The following is a 22,491-nucleotide window of genomic DNA, read 5'->3' on the forward strand; positions in this document are numbered from 1 at the left end:
TTGCACAACGGAGTTTTATTTGGAACAAACGGTTTCCCAATAAATTATGTAATTTAAAAATTTTAAAGACAAGAAAAAGAGCCACAAGGTAGGGGTGCCCCCAGCAGCTCAGCCAGTGCATGGGGACCACACAGCCAGACGGACAGCTGTGGGCTGAGCAACAGCAGTGGCGGGGGCTCTGGGATCTGCAGCCCTCCCCTCCGGCAGCAGCCCCCCTCAGCCGAGGCCACGCAGTCCCCGGCCCAAGCAGGCAGGACTCTGCTTAGTGTTTCACTGGGACAGGCCTCCCTCTTGCACCCACAAGTTGCCAGGCCCCAGGGTGTCCCCTTCCCAGCTGTCTGTGACCCTGGCACTACAGCACCCACGCATAGCCCCCAGCTGCTCCTCTGGACCTCGAGGTGGATTTCTGGCTCCTTTCCCCCCTCCCCTTCTGCCTCCAGCCTGTACCCTCTGGACGAGGGGGAGGCCAGTATCCACCACCACCCCGGTTCCCCACCCCAAGTCCTACCCCTGTGGCTCTGCACGCAGGGCTGGGAGGGACAGGGGCTGTGTCCTGCTCCATGCCTTGCCCAGGGACAGCCCTGGAGAAGCTCACTGCCTAACCCAGGCCCCTCCAAGCCACCCAAGATCCTGTGTCCCAGAAGGAAGCTGGGGCACAGGGGAAGGGAGAGAGGAGAGCAAGGCCAAGGTGGCAGTGGCAGAAGGCTGGGAGCGCTGGGAGAGAGCTGCGTGCCGGACACTGCACCCCGTGAGGGAGGGGAGAGGGCAATACCCTGCTGAAGGGAAGAGGCCAAATGTCCAGGTAACTTTCCTGGGTCAGCCATGGTCCCGCTTTCGTAGCACAGTGAGGGGTTGGCCAGGTCTGCTGCATGGCTGAAGGTGCCCAACGCCAGCCCAGGGCAGAGCACGGGGCTCTCACCAGTACAGTCAGCACACACCAGCACGCATACTTTGCACCTGCAGGGACGCAGCCTACGGGCTGAGTGCCAGCCAGCCATGCCATGGCCTTCAAGAGCACTGACAGTCTCCACCCTTCCCCACAGTGACTCCAGGCAGATGGGGGTGCAAAGGAGAAGCATGACTTGGGGAACTGGTGACACTGCCATGGGAACATCAAGCTGCTGGCACAGTGCTTGGGTATCAACAGATCCACCCAGCTCCCAAGGAGAAAGCAGGAGGCTCCTGTCAAAGATGGCAGTGCAATGAGTGTGCAGGTCCTCTGCAGCGTAGGGTACAGCGTTGGGAAGGAGAGGGGAACACATCCCTTCCAACTGTAAACACAGCACTTGGAGTAGCTTAGAGCCTTTTACCCTCTGGAGCTGTCAGAGGCCTGGCCTCCGCGCAAGGCTGGCAGCACAGGCCTCCGCTTTGGCACACAGGCAGGAGTCACTCCTCATCCCCGGCAAGCAGGAAGCTATAGAGGAAGTTGATGGCACGCTGGCGGTCCTGCTGAGTCTGCTTTGCCACCAGATTGGGTGGAGGGCGCAGGAGGAGGCTGGAGAACAAGGCGGCTGCAGAGGTACAAAAATTAAGTTACTGGTCAGGAATGGAGGCCTTGAAAGGGACCAGGAAGGCATTACGTTTCAGTGAGCGCAGCAGGAGCACAGCAGAGAAATGACACACTTACCGATCATGGCGACGCTGACGTTGTTGTCTTCAGAGTATCTGAGCAGCTCTCGGAGGAATGACATTAGGTACCGAAACACGCTACGATGGCAACGAGGCAGCTGAAAAATCACCTGCAAAGGAAACAGGAAGCTCTCCCAGCTCACATCGCTGCAGCCTGGACACACCGTGGCAGTCTGGACTCCAGATGGGCAGCCTTCCCCCTTCCACTACCTTGAGCCACTGCATCACTACTGGCATGAGCCACAGACCCAGAAAGCAAGCAATGAGCCACCAGCTGTAGCCTATGTAGCCTAGTACCGATGGCACTCATGGGCTTTGGCTCCTGGTAACTACCGCTGCCCTGGGGCTGCTTCCCGCTCATCTCCAGTCAGATCCCAGCTCTCACCCCCATGAACTGCACAGCAGCAGCAAAGAGACCAAGACAAGAGGTTTCTGATGCAAGTACTGAAAACGTGCCCCCAAACTTCCTCCTCTGCCCAAGGACATGCTTGGCCTTGCTTGCTGCCCCACCGGCTATTTTTAAGAGCCGCTCATTGCCCTTATGGGAAGCACAGGAACTGCAGCTCTGGGCAAGTGCTTAAGCCCCCAAGACCTGCGGAGGCTCTTCCACTCCCCAGGGCTGCTATTCCCTGTGTGCTCCACCACGACAGCCAGGAGACGATGCCGTGCCAACCTCAGGACAGGAAAGCACTGCCACAGTACCCAGGTCGTCCTGCCCACTGCAAAGAACCTCCGAGTGCCTGATCCCAAAGCCTCCTCACCAGCTCACGGGAAGGGAGCAGGACTCAGCAAGCCGCAGGACCAAGGCAGAGCTCACCGCAGGGAGAGCTGCCCTGACCCCGCAGCAAGCGGACAAGCACAGAGGCAGCGCCGCACCTGTCGGCATAGCCGGCTGTTGTATGACCAGTCAAGGCACCGCTGGTACAGCTCGTAGCAGATCACTGGCTCTGGCAGAGCCTCCAGGAAGATGAGAAGTGCTTCAGCCACGGAGTGGTTACTGCCCGCTGGACCGGTAGGAATCAAGGGACATGCTGAGCAGATGGACCACCTCCCTCTCCAGACTACTACCTACCTCTCCTCCTTCCCAGCTGCCTAGTCTCTGCTTCCTCCTTGCAGGTCTTGGAAATTCCCTGTTTGCTTAACTGCTCCCTGACATCAAAGCCCTCCTCCTCTTCCTCCATTGTCCCCCATCCATGGAAAATCCTGTCCCATCCACCCTCCACTATGTTTGCCCACGCTCTAACCCAGGGGCCCTCAAACTTTTGAACCAGGGGGCCGGTGCGCGGATGAAGTGGCAGGCAGTCATCTGCAGCTGCTTGGTTTCCCCCCCCGCCAACCACTGCTGGGGTGGGGTGGGGGGGGTTGTCTGTAAATACCGGGGGCCGCATTGAGGACCCTGGGAGGCTGTATCCAGCCCACAGGCCGTAGTTTGAGGACCCCTGCTCTAGCCCCACAGAAATCCTCAGCTCCATTAGCCCTTTCTCCAGATCATGCCCCTCAGCACTCAGCCTCACCAGCTCTTGTGCTTGGCACAGCCTCAAAGAGGCTTCCAGAGCCCCAGCCCCCTGGCTGCTTTAGCCAACATAGGTCAAGCTTCAAGAGGTTGTCTCCGGGGGGACAGAGGGGAGGCAATCCCCCTGTAGGGACCCTGCCACCTTGAGGTCACAGAGCTCTCCTTGCAGAGCTGAGAACCAGCAGGCTCCTGGGAAAGTCAGGCACAGAAAGGATACGGATTGTCTCAGGGATATTGGTGTCCAGGCAGTCAATAATCTGTTCCAACTCTTCTTGCATGCCCGGAGTCTGGAACAGGTCCTCCTGCCAAAACCAGTACAGGGATGGACAAAGTCATCTTCCTCACAGAGGCTGAGGCACATAGTGACAGTGGGGTGAAAGCTGGTACCCCCAGCCCAGTGTCTCAAGCACAGGGGATAACCCCTGCCCTGTAAATACCAAACTGGAGTTGATCTCCAAGTGTGAGTGATGAATTGGGTTACCAAGCCCTCGAGAGCCCCCCGGCATGGCGCAGGCCCTCTCTCCCTCACCTGGTGGCAGGCATGCTTGAACAAGTGGTCCACCAAGAGCCAGATCTCCTTCGGGATCTGCAGTGGCATCTCACTTGTGTCCTCGCTGTCCAGGGAGCCCATCTGTAGAATGGATTTCTCCTGGTGGCAAAGAGCACAGGGGGTTTCAGGGAAACCTCAGTCCCTCTGGAAGGGCGTTGGTAAAGAAAGCTTGGAGAGGGGAAGGAGCAGGACCCAGGACTCCTCTGGCCCTTACTTGCTTTTACAGCAGCGAGCCATCGTTCTGTAGGTCCCAGCTCCACTCCCTTCCACTGCCCCACAGAACAACCTGCCTGCTCCACCATGACACTGCAGAAGACGGTCAAGTTTTCCCACTTACTCGTGCAAAGCAGCTGATGAGCTCAACTGCTTAGAAATCTCCATCACACCAATCTTTAATGGGATTGATGTTTTTTCCTTGATTTTACTCTTATTTTATGATCGCTCATGACCCTGTGCGCTCCCAAGGAAGAAGCCATGCACAGCTCTCCTGAAGCATATCCAGCAGAAGTACCCAGAAGAGACCAGCATAAACAGGAACAAAACCCGAGGACACCAGCAGAGGAGCACCACGAGCCAAGCGTAAAGGACTTCGTTTCAGCTGTCAGCTTACACAACAACTGCGATTGCTGTCCCTCTGCAGCACACAGAATCACTCACAGCTAGCCAGGGCTGGGGTCGGCATCCCGCTGCGCACCCAGACACCTGAGGTTGGCACAAGCCCCGCCAGCACAGGCAATAGCCACGTCTGCCACACAGCACAGCTTTGCCCCACACACTACTAGATTTTACCCAGCCAGCAGATGCTAGGTCACAGCTACACATCTGCCTTACTCATCTCCAAGCACACAGGCAAGATTCGGAAGCAGCATGTTAGCCAAGCCTGTTAAGGCTTTCCTCTAAGAGGGTCGAAATAAAAGCTGCGGAAGGGCTCTTCAACAGAAACTCCCCACCCCAGGGCATCGCGGCACCAGGGCTGAGCACCAGAGCAGCGCTTCACTCTGCCAGGCTGCCCTTGGCGTAACTTGGAGAGCTGGGGAGACCCCCAAGGCAGGGGAGCCCGACTGCTTAGAGCAGAGGAAGAGGGTCCCGGCTCCTCAGGGCAGAGGAGGAGGATGAGGAGCCGGCGGCTGCGGCGCTGGGCCTTCGGTTTTCCTTGTGCATTGGCCGGGCCCCGAGCGCCCTCTCCTGCCATGTGCCAGGAAGGGAAGGCAAGTCTGCATCCTCTGCGGGGAGGTAGATGCTCTGCAAAAGGATGTTCCCAGAAGGCAAGCACCAAACTCCTCCCTTGTCCTCGGCTAGAGAGCTTTATCTGGTTCAGCATCCGAGTTCAAGCTCCTCTTGGAGAGCGGACATCCATTCCCTCTCCTGTTTCACCCTGCACTGACAGCCTGGAGGGGGACAAGTCACCCAGCCCAGGAAGCCTGAACAGAGTCCACTCAAACGCGTTAACAGATGTCTGAGCCAAGCGCAGGGAGAGCAGGAAAAATGCTGCCACACACACGCACGCACCCCAGCGTCTCCCACTTGCCCTTTCAATGACTTGCTTGGCCCCCAGTGCGGAGCACAAATGCAAAGGAAAGCAGCAATCCTGCTCAGGCATCAGTGGCTGCATGAGCCGGCAGCCCAAACTCTGCTGCTCAAGGAAGTGGAGAAACGTCTGTCTCCTCTATGTGGCCCTCCCTCAGCCTCCATCAGGACATAACAACATGGAAAGAGCACAAGACTTCAGTTTTCTAATTCAGCCTTCTCCCCACGTGTCTGAATGGGGTGCTATGGTGAATCCCACCTTATGTGCATGGTTAAAGCTAATTCAGATACGTTCAAGGCTGCCAATCTTTTCTGGAAATATCTATCATTGCTGCCAGGATCAGGGAGAGTATTTTTTCCCCAAAGCGAATTTGGTAAGCTTTAAGCAGCTCGGTTGGGCTGGCCCCATCTTGGCTACAGGGTCACTTTTGTGCTCCTACATGTTCTCATCCAGCCCACAGCTGTGCTAAGAGGCTTTGCTGGAACAAGCGCTCCCTCTGCACCCACCTCCCCTTCCCTCTTCAGCAGAAAACAAGGGGAAAACTCATTCTTTACACACAAGTCACTAAGAAACAGACTTCCCCAGCAATTGCTTGCATTACCTTTTCTAAGAAGCTGTCTTCTCCCTGAGAGCAGTGGGAAAGAGAGAAGAGGGAAAAGTATCGTTAAGAGAGAGAATGCACTCTCAGATTAGGCAGAAACCTAATTTGCATTACAAGAACCCACTGAATGCTAGGTCCCTCACACATTTTGCTGACATGGCCAAAGTTAAACCTGTGGTGAGAGATTTGCCTGCCAATTAGCAAAAATCCTGCTCACATGATGCACAACCTTGTCAGGATTTCTGCAAACTCCTCAAATGGGCCTTGCAGCACCACTGTTCACTATCCAGCAGACAGTTAGGCCATAGGCAGAGGTGTCTGCCAGGAAGAATTTTCCCTTCTTGAATCCTTCTGGTCAGAAATAAATATCCCTGTATTATTTCAGCCATCTTCCCTTGTGACCAGGGCAGAGATAAAACATTCACTAGGCTAAATCCGTATTTCTGAGTGTGGCAGCTGTGGAGCTAACAGGCCCCCTAAGCAGCTTTGTGTATAGTCAGGGAAATGAGTGTTTGTGCTCAAAACCCCAGGCTGCTCGTCTGTCTCAACCTAATAGCATTAACACACTGCAAGGAGGAGCATACCAAAGCCCCCTCCAGGCTGCGTGTCCAGTCCCTCAGGCGATCCTGAACCACAGCATCCGTTTTTCAGCGCAGCACAGGCTGGCAGCACAAGACAGTGCTTAGTGGAGTCCGCAGGAGGAAACAGAAGCAGGTTGCTCAAGCTGAGTTTTGGCAGATCGACCTTTAAAGGGTGGGAGCATTCAAGAACTGAGCTGGAAACATAGCTGCAGCTGCCACTGCGCAGGGCAGGCCTGGGAGGGAGCAGCATCTCAGGCTCCCCTGTGGCTTCTGCAGCGCCTGCTTCCTTTGGAGGCTCACCGAGTTTTAACACAGCCACAACAGACCAGCCTTTTGCAGAGAACAGCTTGCTTCAAACATGAGATGGCGCAGGTTCTTCTTCCAAGGCATAGGGGGAGGGACCACAGTCACAGGTTTGGGATGCCAGATAGCCATGCTGCACAGGAGAGAGGCTCGTTTCATAACTGGGTGAGTCATCTCAACAGTCTCACTACCACCTACCTGACTGCTTGCCCTGCTGTTCACCTCTCTTCCTGTAGCGTTGGGCACAATTAGCTCCATGAGACTAACCTGCTCCTGACAGAGATTCTTCAAGAGGCTTTTTAAAGCCCACAGTAGGATTCCAAGAAAAACCAGGATGAGACACTGATACTGAAATCCCGAAGGTGAGATGCTCAAGTGTCAGCAGCTTCTCCCAGGAGAACTAGGAGAGCCATTTCCAAAGAAGCTCCCACCTACACTTTGCTATCCTGCATCAAATGGCCTCTCAGACCCTTACCGACCTGCATTTTCCAGACCCCACTCTGCTGAACACAGATACAGTCTAGCCAGGCTGAAAAAAATCCTTGATGAAGTGAATGACAAGCCCTAACACTGCATAAGTGCAGGAGGGAAAACGTTTTTTAATACACAAACATAGCGCCTTCCTTGCACACAGTCTAAACATCAGCTAAAGCCATGTCACTGGACCAGAACACTTCTGGGCTGCAGAGAGGGCACCATGTGCACCACTCTCCCTTGCAGGAAGCACTCAGCTTGTCCTGCCTCCCAAGAATTTCTCAACTCACAGGTATGATCAAAACTAAAAGACCTCAAATAGCTTTATAATCTAAGTGACTGAATTTTGCTTTGGGCCGTTAAACACATTGGATTCCTTGAGTTCTGGTAACACGTTCCCATTGAAGTACTGCTGTCACACTGACCTCACCGACACATGAGACTGTTCCTTTGCTGCAGATACTGGGACAGGGTGCACTCCTCCAATTGTTTTGCTTCCTGCGCTTCTATACGTTTCGCTGAATAACAGAAGAAGGAAACCCACAGGTAAAGGAAGCAGAAGAAGCCTCAAAGTACACTTAGAAAAGTAAATAATAGCGTGTGTCTGTGAGGGCAGAAGCTAAGAGTCTAGGCACAAAAGTTCCTATCTATCAAGCAGGAAGTCAGTGCTGAGCACTGAGCAGGAAAACACAGGTGGAAAAACCACAAAGACCGACATAATGCTCCAGACCAAGTTCGACACACTTCTAGAACAAGGCTGACTTTCAGTTGAATCCTTAAAAGTACGAGGAGCCAGAGGCCTGGATTAGCTGCTTGAATTGAAGAGGCAAACATGTATCTTGCCACCTGGATTCTGCTTAGCCTGATCTTATGATTACAAAATCAAATTTCTGGTATAAAAGTGGCCTTTCTGAATGTTGGGCCTGTGAGAAAAGTAGACAAAACAAAAGGTGGGAACTGGAAGAGGCAGCAAGAGGCGTGGTGCAACTGCTAAAGGGAAGACAAAGAAGTGGAAGCAGATGGGAGTGGAATCTGTCAAATCTACAGATGTGAAAAAACAGCAGCTCACTGGACAAAAAAAAAAAAGCATGTTAGGATGAGACTGCAAGATATGAGAAGAGAGGAAAGGTATCACATGTCAGAGAGACTAAAAGAACTGGGCTAATCTTTCAAGTGAACAAAAAAAGAAATGGCTTTTCTAGCTAAACCAGAACAGGTAAATAGACTAAACCTCCAGAACCTCACTGAAGCAAGGCCAGAAGAAATTGCTCACTGCGTCAGTGTGAGAGGAACTGGCCAGAGAGGCTGCAAGACTGGCCGTTTGCTGAGCTGTACTCATCAGTACACCTAACAGCATTGAAGTTCTTTCTTCGGTCCTCCTGCTACTGCTTGTTCCTTCCCTGGAGAAGCACAAATGCCACAAGTGTCCAGAAGGAAAAAGATCCTGGTGTCCTTGTCACTGCAGAAGCTTAGGCACCTCGAGGAAAGCATTTCAATCATTCCTCTTGTGACACACCAGTGCCACCCAGCTGAGCCTGCCAGCACCAGCACAAGAGTAACAAAACACAAGGTGCTGGGATCACCTTTTTGTCCCACCAAACAATATTTAGAACCTGCTCAGAAACAGAGGATGAAGTACAGGCTGTCAAAAGCCATTGGTTGTGGTGGAAGGAAAAAATAAGAGCACCTCAAGCTCTGGAAAAAGTCAATCAGCTCAAAGCCAGCACAGCTGAAGGCTTGCTTTTACTCCTGCTTTTAAGAGTAAACAGAAGGGAATATGCTCTCTCCCTGTTAAGAGAGCTGCTCCAGAACGCTGTCACTCACCAGGTCAATGAGTTTGGTGACTGGAACTTCTCGGATCGGTCGCCTCATTCGGCATAAGGCCTCCAGAGAGGTGCCAAAGCAGCTGGGCAGGTAGGTCCCACTGATGGTAAGGAAATAGTCCTTCCCTCGGTCCAAGTGAAGCACAAGAATATCCTCGATTTTATCCTCACCAGAGTTCAGAAGGGTTACCGAGTCCTTACTGACATACACATCCAGGGAGATGTCTGTGCTCTCATCTGCAACAAACAGGAGCTCTCAAGAACACACAGACACTCTCCAACAGGTATGACAAGGACAAACATACAGTGGCAGTGACAAAGGCCACAAAACTGAGAAGACAGACAAGCATGATGGTGAGAAAGGCGAGACACAGGAAAGGCTGAGTGGAGATGGGGTAGGAACTACCGCTGTAGAAACTATGGTAAAACTCACCTGGCTCCAAGTAACCTTCACAAGGCTCGGCCCGAAGCCATGGCTTACAGTAGTGGCTATCATTGAGCTTTGGGATGAAGGAGAAGTGACAGGTGACCTGCCCATTATTGGTAATCTGGAACTTCTGCTTCTGCAGCTGACGGAACTTCACATTCTCAAACTCAAACTGCAGAGCAAAGAGAAAACACAAATCATGTTAGTGGCCAAGATGGGGGACACAGCTAGTACTCGGACTCTGCAGTGCCCATGACTGAGAAGTGCCCACAGAACGCAGAACGCCTAACACAAGACCTGCCAAGAAGCCAGGACAAGATGTCCCTTCTAATCCAATTCCTGATCATAAGATAATGGATACAGTTCAATTTCCTATAATCCAGTTTACTGAACCAAAGTCTTTAAAAGTAGTTCTAGCACTTCTAATGCTGCTGGGCTTGGGAAGCGCACAGCAATTCAGGTTTCATCCTCACTTCTCTCCTGCTTAGCTCCAGCGAAGGAAGAAAGTCATTCTCCATTCTGTCCATTATACGAACGATGTCTTCAAACAACTTTCGATACCTCTGCTCATCCACAACCTTTACCTGTGGAAGGTAAGAAAACAGTCAGCAAAGTTTCTGACCAGCTTCACAGGAACTCTGTTGATCATGAGTAAACCGCAGAAGTTAAATATTTCTCCAAGCACTTGCTATGTGCAGCTGAAAGGCAAAGAGAATCTGCTCCAAGCTGCATATGCAACTTTACACATGTTTTACCCCTACAAATGTTAGACAAAAAGGGTCTTTCTGGCCACTGATCGCACACAACTGGGAGATTACTGGGTGTGATTTCTGTGGAACAGCATTGGCATCTCGCAGCATTATTCACGATTTGCTGGAGCAGGAGGAGAAAGGCTCTCCTTTAAGGAGACTTGAGCTACCTAGGGAGCAGGAGGTAGCAAAAATGGACACGGACTGTCTCTATACAGTAAGCTAGGAAACTAAAACCTGCTGACAGCCATTCACCACCAAAGAAGTTCAGATGTGAACCCATGTCTTGCTCTCTTAACACATCAGAAGCAACGCTGCAACAGCAAGCACAATTATTTACAGGTTTCTGCTGAGTGAAGAGAAAACAGTAGCTCATCTGTTCTAGTACTAGACATTGGGGGTTATACCCTGAAAAGCTAAGCAGCAGCATTAAGGTGGTCAATGGGAATGCCCTTCTATTTACTACATGACCGCACCTGCTTGGGTGCATCCAGCATCCAGCAATCGAGCAAACGAGTGAGCATTACTGTCCCGGTGCTACACAGCTAAGGTGCTGTGTAGTTGTTGTACAGTTGTTGCTGTAAAGACCACAGCTGCCAAGTTGTTTGCTGAGCAGAGGCTGGCACCGCTGCCAAACAGCAGCACACCTACACAGTGGAGACATTTTTATTTACTCTGCCCTCTTGCAGCAGCACTAGCAGGAGTGCCTTGACTATATAATCCATCTCCCGAAGGAATGCATGACAATAATGTGATCTTACTCTAGCATATAAAAAAAGTTACCCCGATGCGGAAAAGTGCGCTGACTGGCTTGTGGTCACTAGTCTTCAGGTCCATATGACTGCAATATCGGAGCTGATTTATGTTCCCTCCTCTCCAAAGGATTCGATCACACCATGCTGGCACACGACACTTTCCACTACAAAGAAAAACAGGTTACCAGGGAGATCCAACAATCCCAGTAAAACATCCAAGCTGTTCCTCTTCCTGGCCAGGCAGCTCCCTCCACCCCCACCACTGGTGACTGCATCAGCAGTGATGGGATGAATTCCTATCACTTCCCTCAACTTGAATACTACGTCATTTCTTCTGCTCTCTTTGCCTTGTCCTATACAAAATTCCCGTCTTTTCCAGCATCAGGAAACAAAATAACCTCAAACAAGACTCGTTGCACAGCTGAAAGCCATGTGTACTGGGACCCAAGCTGCACCAGTTTCTTTTGCTGCGAGATCTTTCTGCCCACTACTATCTGATCCATCGCTTACTGTTTCCACTACAGAAAGTCTACTCAGCTATTACTATTATGTTATGAAGTCTGAACCCTGGGTTATCCTTCTCCAGATTAACGACTGTGCTGATTCTAACCACAGAGACAGTAAAATCCAACTGCTATGTGGTTTCAAACTCCTTCTTGGGAGTTTCTCTGTTTAGAGCAAGCTTCTGCAGCAGATGCATAAAAGTCTGTGGGAAGCACCAAGCAGAGATCAGCAAGCAGGAACCACTGCTGCTATCGCAGCGTAGCCACCCCTGTGGGTGTGCATGTCAGGGGACAGGATGACTCAGAGGGAGCATTTCCTTATCTCTCCAATTCTTTTTATACTGTTTGTCTGTCCCTGGTAGCAGAAAAAAACCCTCTGGTGCAGGGCCACTTGCGAGTTCAGGCTTTACCCACCTTCATCTATTGAAATCAGCAGCAACCAAAGTTTAAGGCATGTGCCTGGTCAACATATAGAGAGTCTGCTTATTTCAGAAAACAGGGAAAACAAAGGAGTACAAACGTGTCTGTGCACTCCGGCCATCACCATAACAGACGTATTTCCAGCTCTAGGAAGCAGGAAATCAAGTTCTGTAAGAAAATTCTTTTTTATGTCACAGGTAAACATGTCCATTGGCAGCTGATTTACCTGGAGTCCCAGCGATCTGTTTTAGAGTCATATTTATAAGTGGGGATGAATTTAATCTCTCCCTCGGTGAAATCTGCAAATGCCTTCTTCTGAGTGCGCTGAATATTCAGCTAAACCAGAAAAAGAACACTTAAAAAAAAAAAACCCAACCAAACAATACAAACCACCCCAAACCCCCTCACACACAGAGTGTCAGAGAGCAGATCTGCAGGCAGAGGAATTGCAACCTGTGGCCATGGGATTCACCAGGCATCCCCCAGATTGCCTCTCAGACCTTATAGCTTTAACAAAAGTAAAAATTCAACACATCAGTGCAACGTTTTCTAAACAGACTGAATACAAATTGACACAGCACTGCTTACCAGACCATACAGACAGCATAAAACAATAGTTAAGGGAAATATTAATTGCTCCGCTTGTGCCAAATGCCTTCATTAGTTTTCAGGCTTAAGTATCACCATCATTAATATTTCACTGCCAATCATTTTAGCAAAGGCCTCCAGGAGTGCTGCTCTGCTGACAACATGATACTACTTTCTTTTTCTCATTTCCTCTTCTGAAGAATTTCCTAATTGTTTTCCTCACAAAAATCTAAGCTATAGTTTTTTCTGCATGAAGCTTCACAGTACAACAGAAATGAGCTACAGAACAGAATCAATCAGATTTACTGTTAAATTGTGTGTCAGAGATGATATTATGCTATTTCTGTTCATATTTCACAGGTACAACCCTTCATCTTAAAGGCACATCTGGTGCTGTCTCAGTTTTCAGTGTGTTGCAAAGAAATGCTGAGCGGGGAAGACTAGAGCACAGAATTTAGGTCAAACTGGCTGAGCAGAGAGCCTTGGCTACGAGTGCTGGTCTTGTCAATACCTCTTCCAGAACACTGATTACCGCAGCTTTTGTTGGTGTTACAAATTCCTATATTCTAGCTTGTAGTTTGTATGTAAGAAAGAACTCTGCCAACGAGATGCAAAGACACCTCTATGGTAATTGCCAGGGTCACCCAGTTAACCCCGGTATAATGTACAATCTGTTTTTGTTTAGGGGGCTGATGTCACCAGGACACCCAGAGCTGTCTAGGGTCTAGCATCTATGTCTACAGACACTTATCGCTGGGTGTCTGCCAGCTCCTCCCAAGCACAGGCACACCTTAAACCAAGATGACCTCACAAGTACAAAGCAAATGTCAGGAGAGTTCACTGACCTGGTCGTATGTCAGCAGTTTCTGAAGCTCATTCTTACTGATAAGACTTTTCACTTCACTGGCATCAAGGAGACAAAGCCTGTAGTTCAGGTCTCCTAGCCAGATGACAACACTGAAAACAAAGACAAATGCGGAAAAGGAGAGCCAGTAGTTAGTATTGCAGGCGACACAGGGAAGAAGGGGCATAGGAGGATAGATGGTTGGTCGCTGGTGATTAAGGCTGAGACCTTAATGGAAGACACATGGAAGACAAAAGGAAACATGAAAGATGGGAGTGTGATAGCAGAAACTCCTAGTGGCAGCAGTAACTACAGCACTAAGTCCATCTCCTTTGGCATCCTGTGTGGGGTTGAAGACTTAGTTTAACGGGAGACATGTGAGTTTGGCTCATTCTGAAAAAAGCCTGAGAATACCACCAACTCTCTAATGAAGTGAAACCAGTGGATCTCACCAAGCTTCATAACCTTTCATAACCTACACAAAATCCATTTAGTATTCAGGCTCTTCTTGCATACACAGGAGAGGGCAGTGGCAGAGCCTGCTAAGCAGAGCCTGCTTGTTGGCCAGTTAGGCAGGCTGATGTGCATTTATCTGCGTACTCAGACCTCGTGTGATACCATGGTTTTACCGGTTTGTTTTCCACTGCTTTTCTTTCAATCAGATCAGGCTACTACTGTATTATCTACCCAGCAAAGACTGACTGATGCAGAATTGGCAAAAGTAGAGTTAGGTTCCTGTTGAGTTTATGACCTCCAGAATGTTAGTTACTGTCCTATCTCACTCATCAGCACCTGCTCTTACTCTGTTCCTCTCTGGGTCTTCAAACAGACCTACAGCCTTCTTATTACCAGCAGCTAAAGAAACACTTGTGGTATTCACTCATTACTCTATAAAGGTTTCATTTAAAGATTAAGATCTAACCCCCTCTTCTAGTATAAAAGCTCTTCCTGTTTATAGTCAAACCTCAAAATTTCCATTAGTGGATTATCAAGGATAATCTAATATTTGAAGTTTTTTCTGTTCCAATCCACTCTGCATTCTACTTTCAGTTTTTAAATGGGTTAAATATTAACTACAAAAGCATTAATCATTTGTATCTGTTTAAGAAAACAATTCATATGGTTGGTTGTACATGTTTGATTTGGATTATTCAGCACCACTGTCACCTCATTAAAAAAATAAATAAAGTATTGCCTGTATATCATCCAACGAATTAGAAAATGAAACAGCAATTGCAAGCATTTGTTATTCAAAAAAGCCTAAACAGCATAGCCTCTGCTCACCTACTATCCCTTCTCTTCTACTCATACTCCTGTTTCCCCATCACAAACCCCCCCCCCCCCCCCCCCCAGTTTCTTCACGCCCTGTAACATTCAGCCATCGACTCAGGAATGGTGCCTGCTGAAATGGAAGTATTAAACACAACACGCAAGGAAAGGGTCATTACAGACAAATTGCACAAGTCACTGCAGTGAGGTGACCACGTAGTTTGAATGCAGGAGCTCTAGCACACGAAAGGCCTTGGCACTTTCAGTTATATTTTTAAGCCAGAAAACTTATCTGCATGAAATCTCCCATTGCTGTGATTCTGACTCACTTTGGATTACTCACTACCACTTCAAAAGGGAAAACATCAAAATAAACTTACTCGTGTTTCATGATGTTGAGCTGAGGTAGACTATCATCAGGGGTTACAAAACCCATCCGAGCACAGATATCCTTATAATCCTGATTTCGCCGCTCAAAGTCCTCCACATGAGCAGCGAGGTGGGAATTGACAATGCAGAAGGTTGTGTTGTGGAACACGAACCTCACTGCCACACCACCCTTGTTGCCCTGGGGAGAGCAGGTATTGGTGGTCGTTAGTGAAGGCAGCAGGCGAGGCACCCAGGAAAAGACAGGGACAGCAGACAGGTAAATAAAACCAGACTGTGCTGCTCCTTGCATGGATACATGGAAGCAACAAATTGGCTTTGGTAACTCACCATCTTTCCCATGATTCCTGTGCCCACAGACTCCATCATGATATCTCTAATATTGCTCAGCTGATCCTTCTTAGCAAATATGAGCAACATCATCCCAACTAGACGGACCATTTGCACCTGCAAATATAAAAGGGATCCCGATGTCTCAGAAAGGCAATGGAAATAGTTTTGATTTGCCTGCCCCACCTGATGTTCTGCTTCTCTGGCTCTCCCTGTCCCTCGTTTTATTTTGTACTCAATCCCGGCTTGCAACATTACCCAAAGGACCTCCTGTCCAAAAGCAAGGTTCTAGAGCAGGGGTCCTCAAACTACAGCCCGCGGGCCGGATACAGCCCCCCAGGTTCCTCAGTCCAGGCCCTGGCATTTACAGAACCCCCCTGCCCCGCCCCCCCCTCGAGGGTTGGGGGCAGGGAAACCAAGCAGCCGCAGATGACTGCCTGCCACTTCATCTGTGCGCCGGCCCCCTGGTTAAAAAGTTTGAGGACCCCTGGGTTAGAGGACAATCTGTCATCCACCAACAGCCATCAGCTGTTCTGAGCTCACAACATTTCCCACTCTGGTGCTTACCTACAAACAGGGCTGTCTTGCAAGGCAAGGGAAACTTAATAAACATGTAGCAGATCTGTCTGTGAAGTCTCAGCCTTTCACACTAAGTTGTGCTCTATCAGCAAAACAACCAGAGGAAGATACCGAGTGCTCTAGATGGGCATGTCACAGAGAGGCGCTGGCTACAGCTGTCGCTGAGGGCTGCAGGTCCAGCCGGGAGTTGATGCTCACCTTTGCTTACTCTGAACTACAGCGGAGCCTGTGACACACACTAAAGGGGAATATACAGAAAAGGTCTTATTTCCTGAGGCAAACGTGCCTGACACACAGGGTATCAAAAAGCAGCCATCTCCGAGCTATAAAGCTTTCCTTTCCAGAAACACTTGTTTTCTAATGCAAAGCCTCTTTCTGGAGCTAAGAAGTTCTCCTCTGCTGCAGAGCTCAGCCCACAGGTGTTAACACAGTGCTGATGTGCACTGTCCCAGCAGGGATCTTGGGTCTGCCGCTGATTCTTTTACACATGCTAAGCCAGTGCACCTCCCAGTTCATGATCTCCCTGCACCTTCAGAACAGTGGGGTCACAACTTTGAAAGCCAGCGACAAGGCCTCATCTTCTTGAGCGCAGTCTACACGCTCACTTTAGAGGCATAAAAACGTTAAGATGTGTTGGGATTCAGTCTGTGTAGTGAGGGAAGAAGCTGAAATCAGAGAATTCAAGTGGAAGAGCCCAAGCGCTCAGTCCACTCTGCAAGAGTGGAATTTGTACGCAACCACAAGTTTTATCTACATTTCAGTCACTTCCACCCGCCTGCGGCCATATCCTGTTCTCTCCCTTTCACAAGGGTGGGAGAAATTCACATGAAACTCAAGTAAAGCACAGGGACAGGCCTCTCCACAGTTCAGGTCATGACCCCTGGCTCCCTCTTGATGCATCTCAGTTCAGCAAGGTGCTGTTTTCCTGCTGTGATTACCTGTAACACATGCCACTGAGCTGAACTCAATGCAGGTAGGACAGGGGTGTGACAGGGGTGAGCGCATGGGCTAAGGAGGAAGGAGAAACCAGTTAATGTATTTAGGGCTGATATCTACAGCTGAAAGGTTTGCTACGGCAGAGATCAACAACAGCTCACTCTACACCAGCCAGAATAAAGTCCTCCTGCCACAACTGAAGCAATTCTGTCTCAAGGTAGCAGCTTCTGTTAGATTTCACTTCATAAATCATCCCATCCCTTCAAGGAAAAGCTATTAATTTAATTTACCTGCTCAAGACACACCTTGCTTCTATAATACAAGGGTGAGAGGTAACACAGATAAAGAACTTGAACCCACTGTTATGATTCTATTGAGCATACTACTTCCCTGACACCTACCTTGTGTATTTTGTAAAGTCATTTTGATGCCCATCTTTCTAAATTTCTACTTCAAAGTACAATATCCTTCTATAACTGCGGGGCAGAAATAGGCTCTCCACATTTAAACTGTCATACTTGGCACAGGCATGGGTACACACATGCCAAGTATACATCCCTGGTTTCTCTAATCATCGCCCTTTGGGTCAGGTGAGGAAAGTGGAAGCCTCTTCTTTTCCTCCCAAACTTTCAAAGTTTTCTCTTTTCCTCCCAATCATGCCAACTGTATGACAAGACCCCACAACACTGAACAGAACTCACTTTCTTATACTTAGCCTGAGGGTGCAGGGACTTCTCCACGGCCGCCAGCCATTCTTGCTCCTTTGCAGAATCAAAGTAAAAAAAAGCCTCCGTGCTGAGGTCCAGCTCCTGGAACCTAAAAAGCCAAGCCAACTTAGCACATCCCGCCTCTCCTACAGACCATCTTCTTTCTACAGGAAGGTCCAATGTGAAACCTCTAGCAACGGCTCTTCTTGGAAGAGAAGCTCCTTATTCCCACTTGCTAAATAAAGCAGTAGAACTTCATCACAGTGCCTCTGACACCCTACTGCAATACACTCCAGCAACCATCTCTCTGAGAAGTATTACTTTAGGTGGAGGATAACCAGAGAGCTCTGCAGATGCCTGAAGGAAAATCTATTTTGTTATGTCATACCAGCCTTATTTAACTCTGCCCCATCCAAATGGCTCCTTCCCCTCAGACAGCTTTTCTGAGACATAGCTCAGCTTTGTGGAACCTCTGAGAATGTGATAGGAACTTAAAACAAATACAGCCCACCAGCATCCAAAAAGAAATCCAGCACCTTAGCTAAAATATGAGGTCCTTGCTACTAACCCAATGCAATAGAAGTCTGGAGGCTCTGTGTCACACACCAGCCAGGGTTCCAAGCTGCTGTCTGGAGACTGCCCATTCACATTCCACGTTCCCACAAAAAATCTACAACACAAAAGCAGTTGAATTGTTAGAAAACACAGTAAGAACTGCATCAGCCCAATCTCTCCAGCACATGCAGAGCAGCATTCAGGTTGGGAGCCAGCACAACATACAAGCTGTCCGTGTGCAGGGCCACGCCAGCTATGGGGTCACTGAAACTTCTAGGCTTGGCTCATTTTCAGTGACAAGCATCTCAAGGATTTTGCAGAATGTTACAAAACTAAATACATTTCATCACTGGGGCCAGCAAACATGTGGCTCTTTTAACATCATGTCATGTGGGGCAATGCTAAGACATGGCTGCCTTTATCCTCTTTCTGTCCAATTGCTTCAGTCCTACTTGAGGGTCAAGAGATCTGACCCACACAGGGGAAACGATGCAAAAGGAGAAGCTACACCGCAGGCACTTACTGACTTTCAGTCTGCACTGGTCCTTAGCTACCCAAGCTGGCTGCACATCAGCAGCTCTCAGATTTCAAATGTGGGCTAGATACGAGTTCACAGAAGAGATTAAACAGCTTTGTCTCTGTGCACACTGTTCCTCAGTCACAGCTCTAACCTGAAGTTGTGAAGGTTGACGTATGCCTTCTCTCTCTTGGCAAGCACGTGTTTGATGAGGCCTTCTCTTTGTCCCGACTGGGTGCTGGGCAAAAACATTTTGCGCATAGTGTTGGTCACTTTTGGCTGGTCTTTTGATGTACCTTCTCTCTCTCGGTGAAATCTAGGAAGGAAGCAAAAGCAGCATTAAAACGGTTCTGCTGTCTAGGAAGAGAAGGAAAAGGGAACAGAACCACCATGTTACTTACTGCCTACTTGGAGGCACAGGAGGAGGTGGGGGTTCCCGGCGAGATCCCGTTTGGTGGTTTTGCATGTTTCTCTTCTCTTCTAGGCTTAAGGTGTTGAAGTCATCGTCAAAGCCCAGAGCTCCTATAATGACAAAAATAAGCACAATGCCCTGAGAAACAATTAAAAGAGCACAGATCAAGAAGGAAAAAATATAACTCCACAGAAAGCGAAAAAGCAAACGACAATAGCAATATATCAACTCTGATGACTCGGGGAATGAGAGAAAGGGGTACCAATGACAAGTCAAGGCAGAAGGGAGCTTAACATGCACAAACCAAGGCACTAGGCAGAAGACAGCACTCAAGAAGGAACAAATGGTCCAGGGCAGCAGATCCAAGGACAAAGATGTTTTATTTTGTGCAACGTGAAGTGAGCAAACGGGGCAAAGGCCAGACTGCCAAGTGCAGGGTGAGACAGAGCTCCCTACCCCTGAGTGCCCCATTGCCATACAGGCCACCAGCACACAAAGGTGACAATCAGGTCAGTACCTGAAGAAGAGGCCTGCAATAGACCTGGGAGGTTCTTCTCTACCTGATGCCAGCTGGTTGAGTCCTTAGGTTCAGAAAGAGAAGCTTTCAGGTGGGCTGGGGGAAAAAAAAAAAAAAAAAAAGTTGGCCCTGTCAGAAACTGCTGGCAGTCAGAGGATTTCATGAACACAACTCTAACTCTGCTTACCTTCCTGTATGCTGTGCACTTCTGAAAGGAATCCTAAGCAATGCTCCTCATCAGGGATTTCAAAGAGCCGCTCTGCTGTCTCATCACCTTGTATCCGGACCTTACAGCCTGCTTCAGGCACAAACACAGACTCACAGAGTCAGCCAAGGCTGGTTTGCAGATATTATGCCCCGAGAGTGACCAGGCTTTCACGGTATCCCTTGAGCTCATCAATGAAAGCCAACTTCCAGCTATTGTTTCCAATGGAAATCGGCACCTAAGCTAGTTTCCCTATGCTTCTGAGATATGCCCCCCTGCCTGAGGTACCATCAGTCATGTTCTCCTGATTTTAGGAATACTTCTCCCTACTGCAATCTCGCAGTTTAACCAATTGCCAACACTTCAATCTGGGCATTTAAGACCATGTCTATCATGACCACTGACTCTCTGAAAGAGCCAGACAACATTAGAGGAAACACAATCCCTGCTTGACTAAAAGACAAACACAAAGTATGGAGTTTATGAAGATAAAATAAGCATGTGTCAGTGCCCAATGGGCAGCCTGCTTCCTGAAAGGAGCTTTAGCCATGCAACTGCAGTTATAAAACTTACTGTTTGTAGCTATATCAATCAGCAGAGTTTCTTCCGCCTCTGGAAAAAAAGAGAAAAACGGATCAAGAGAGTTCACACTGAATGTTGCAGTAATTGAGTACTAAGAAAAGCGTACTGCCTGCTACTAACCACAAGAGAGTCCTAACAAAAGAACAAATGGCTTTAATTTACATCTGTACTATTAATAATGGCTCTGGCAGAAAGAACAGTCATATCTGGACAGCTTGGATGGCCATTTCCCACAGTCAAAGTGTCACAGGGAAATTCCCAACATTTGGAGTTCTCGCACACCTGGATGGTATGTTCCATGTTAGTGTAGCTACTTTAGGAAAGGCCAACCTGAAAACGAACTGCAGAGCTTGTCTACACAGCAAAAACAATGAGCAGAACCACACTTCATTATGTAGAAGGCTATAAGCTAATCCAGGAAAAAGTGCTTTTATTCCTGAACAAGCATTTGCCCCAGGGACATACATTGCTATTTAAATTCTTCTAAGACGAGGCCTGAAACTCGTTCCCATTCCACAGGTAGCTGTTTGGACCTGACAGTTTGCCAGACTTTACAGAAGTTTTGATCTAAACATGCAGGAATCAGACTAAAGCTCCCAGCGCTGCCGTGATGGAGAAGACAGACATCAGCAGACACATGCTGAAGATGCTGGCTCTGCAGGATGCCAAGCCCACCACTCATCTGAACCAGTCAAGTTCTTCACAACTGTATGCTGACAGGGAAAGATTACCCACTCAGATGAGGAAGAAGCAGGTTTCCATAAACTGTGAGTTTTAGTTTCATGGGGAAGCATTCAATCTATACGGGTGCTCAGGAGGCAGGTTAAGAAACACCACTAGTTTCAGCATTTGCCAGTAAACAGCAGTGGATTCCTGCCACCACAAGAGAGCCCACTCTAGGAGAGCTGGTACCTTGTATGCATTTAAAGCGACTGTTGATGGGAATATAATCCGAAACAGAGTTTTCTTTCTCCTGTGAATGGATAACTACCCTGGAGATAGAAAAAAGACTTGTAAAAAAACACAGAAGTAATTCCCTCCTTGTATACCGACAAACACTGACATAGTCACTAGAGCTGTATTTACAAAGAAACACAGTGTTCGATTCTTATTGCTGCACTGCTGGGACAGGAGAAGAGGAAGGGAAAAACCAGCTTGTAGCCACACCGGGTGTGGGTGCGTGCGGTGAGAAAGGCCACAGGCCAGTCGGCATTAGGGCAGCAGAAGCTCTGGCTCCTCGGGGAGACCCTGAGGAGCCGGGAAGGGCGCAGGCAGCGCGGCTGGAAGGCGAGGCCCTCATCGCCCTGCCTGCTACCGCGGGGACCCGGGGAAGACCTGGCCGCCGCCCCCCTCCGCCCCCCGCAGCTCCGGGGTCCCCCGAGGCCGTGGCAACGGCGGTGACCAGCTCGGTGCCGGCTGGGCGACGCGGGGTGCGGCGGGGGCGGCGAGACTGACAGGAGCCGTCCCCGGACGAGGCGCCGGCAGCGGCAGCCCTGACTCACCGGCACAAGCGGCCGGCCCAGCCGGGGGAGCGGCGCCGCCGCCCGCGGACACCCGGAGCCGAGCCGGGCCCTCGCGTCCCGCTAACGGGCCGAGCGGGCCAGGCCCAGGCTGCGCCGGCGGCAGCACCCCGACGCCCCACTGTGGGCCCCGCCGCGGCCCGGCACTCACCCGTAGCGGCCGCTCCGCCGGCCCAGGCTGAGCACGCACGGCTCCCGCCGCCCAGCCCGCACCTCCGTGCCGGCAACGCTCTGCACCGCAGCTAAGGAAACCGCCGCCGACTGCCCGTCTCCCCGCCACCCGCCCAGCCCCCCCCGGCTCCCCCCGGCTCCCCCCGGCTCCGGGCAGAGTCCCGGCGGATACGAGGAGGCCCCAGGCCGCGGCGGGCGGCTCCATGGCGGCGCCTCGGTCTCCCGGCGACTTCGCGCTGCTCACCGGCGTGGCGCAGAGCGGCGCCCGCCCACCAGCCACACCGCCCCCTGCTGGCGGGCGGACTGCCCCACCCGCGCCTGCCGCGGAGCGGGGCGTGCCGGGGGGCGCCCCCGGGGGGGCACCCTCGCGCGGACGCGGCGGGACTGCGAGCCCGGCTGAGCCCGACAGGCTGCGGGCAGGCTCCCCACGGGCTGCCGCGGTCCCCCGTGTGCCCCCCCGGCTCCCACGGGACGCGGCGCGGCCCGCCCCGCGCTGTCAGCTCGCTCCCACGCCCC

The 22,491-nt window shown here is 50.3% G+C and overlaps 1 protein-coding gene across 6 annotated transcripts; it reads right to left on the reverse strand.

Moving 5' to 3' along the window:
- OCRL (OCRL inositol polyphosphate-5-phosphatase) lies at positions 1-22,324 on the reverse strand. Of its 6 annotated transcripts, XR_013923770.1 has the most exons (25): positions 22,148-22,324; positions 21,956-22,035; positions 21,197-21,276; positions 20,276-20,314; positions 19,685-19,795; positions 19,498-19,593; positions 18,970-19,090; positions 18,723-18,884; positions 18,065-18,166; positions 17,491-17,605; positions 15,275-15,391; positions 14,938-15,125; positions 13,290-13,401; positions 12,083-12,192; positions 10,962-11,097; positions 9,903-10,013; positions 9,436-9,601; positions 9,004-9,239; positions 5,822-5,845; positions 3,672-3,791; positions 3,360-3,444; positions 2,506-2,633; positions 1,628-1,739; positions 1,311-1,511; positions 1-1,182 (listed from the first exon to the last, which is right to left on the reverse strand). XR_013923770.1 is itself a non-coding variant. In XM_080365285.1 (24 exons), exons 1-24 carry the CDS (start codon positions 22,178-22,180, stop codon positions 1,387-1,389), a joined length of 2,706 nt encoding a protein of 901 aa, XP_080221411.1. In that variant the 5' UTR covers positions 22,181-22,324; the 3' UTR covers positions 1,186-1,386. The 6 variants fall into 6 exon arrangements, 4 of the variants coding, with proteins under 4 accessions (XP_080221411.1, XP_080221410.1, XP_080221412.1 ...); XM_080365285.1 differs by lacking the exon at positions 1-1,182 and having other exon boundaries at positions 1,186-1,511; positions 19,685-19,792; XM_080365284.1 differs by lacking the exon at positions 1-1,182 and having other exon boundaries at positions 1,186-1,511.
- Between the last annotated feature and the right edge of the window lie 167 nt (positions 22,325-22,491).

This window comes from Falco punctatus (assembly GCF_963210335.1).
Source record: "Falco punctatus genome assembly, chromosome: 15".
Classification (NCBI taxonomy): Eukaryota; Metazoa; Chordata; class Aves; order Falconiformes; family Falconidae; genus Falco; species Falco punctatus.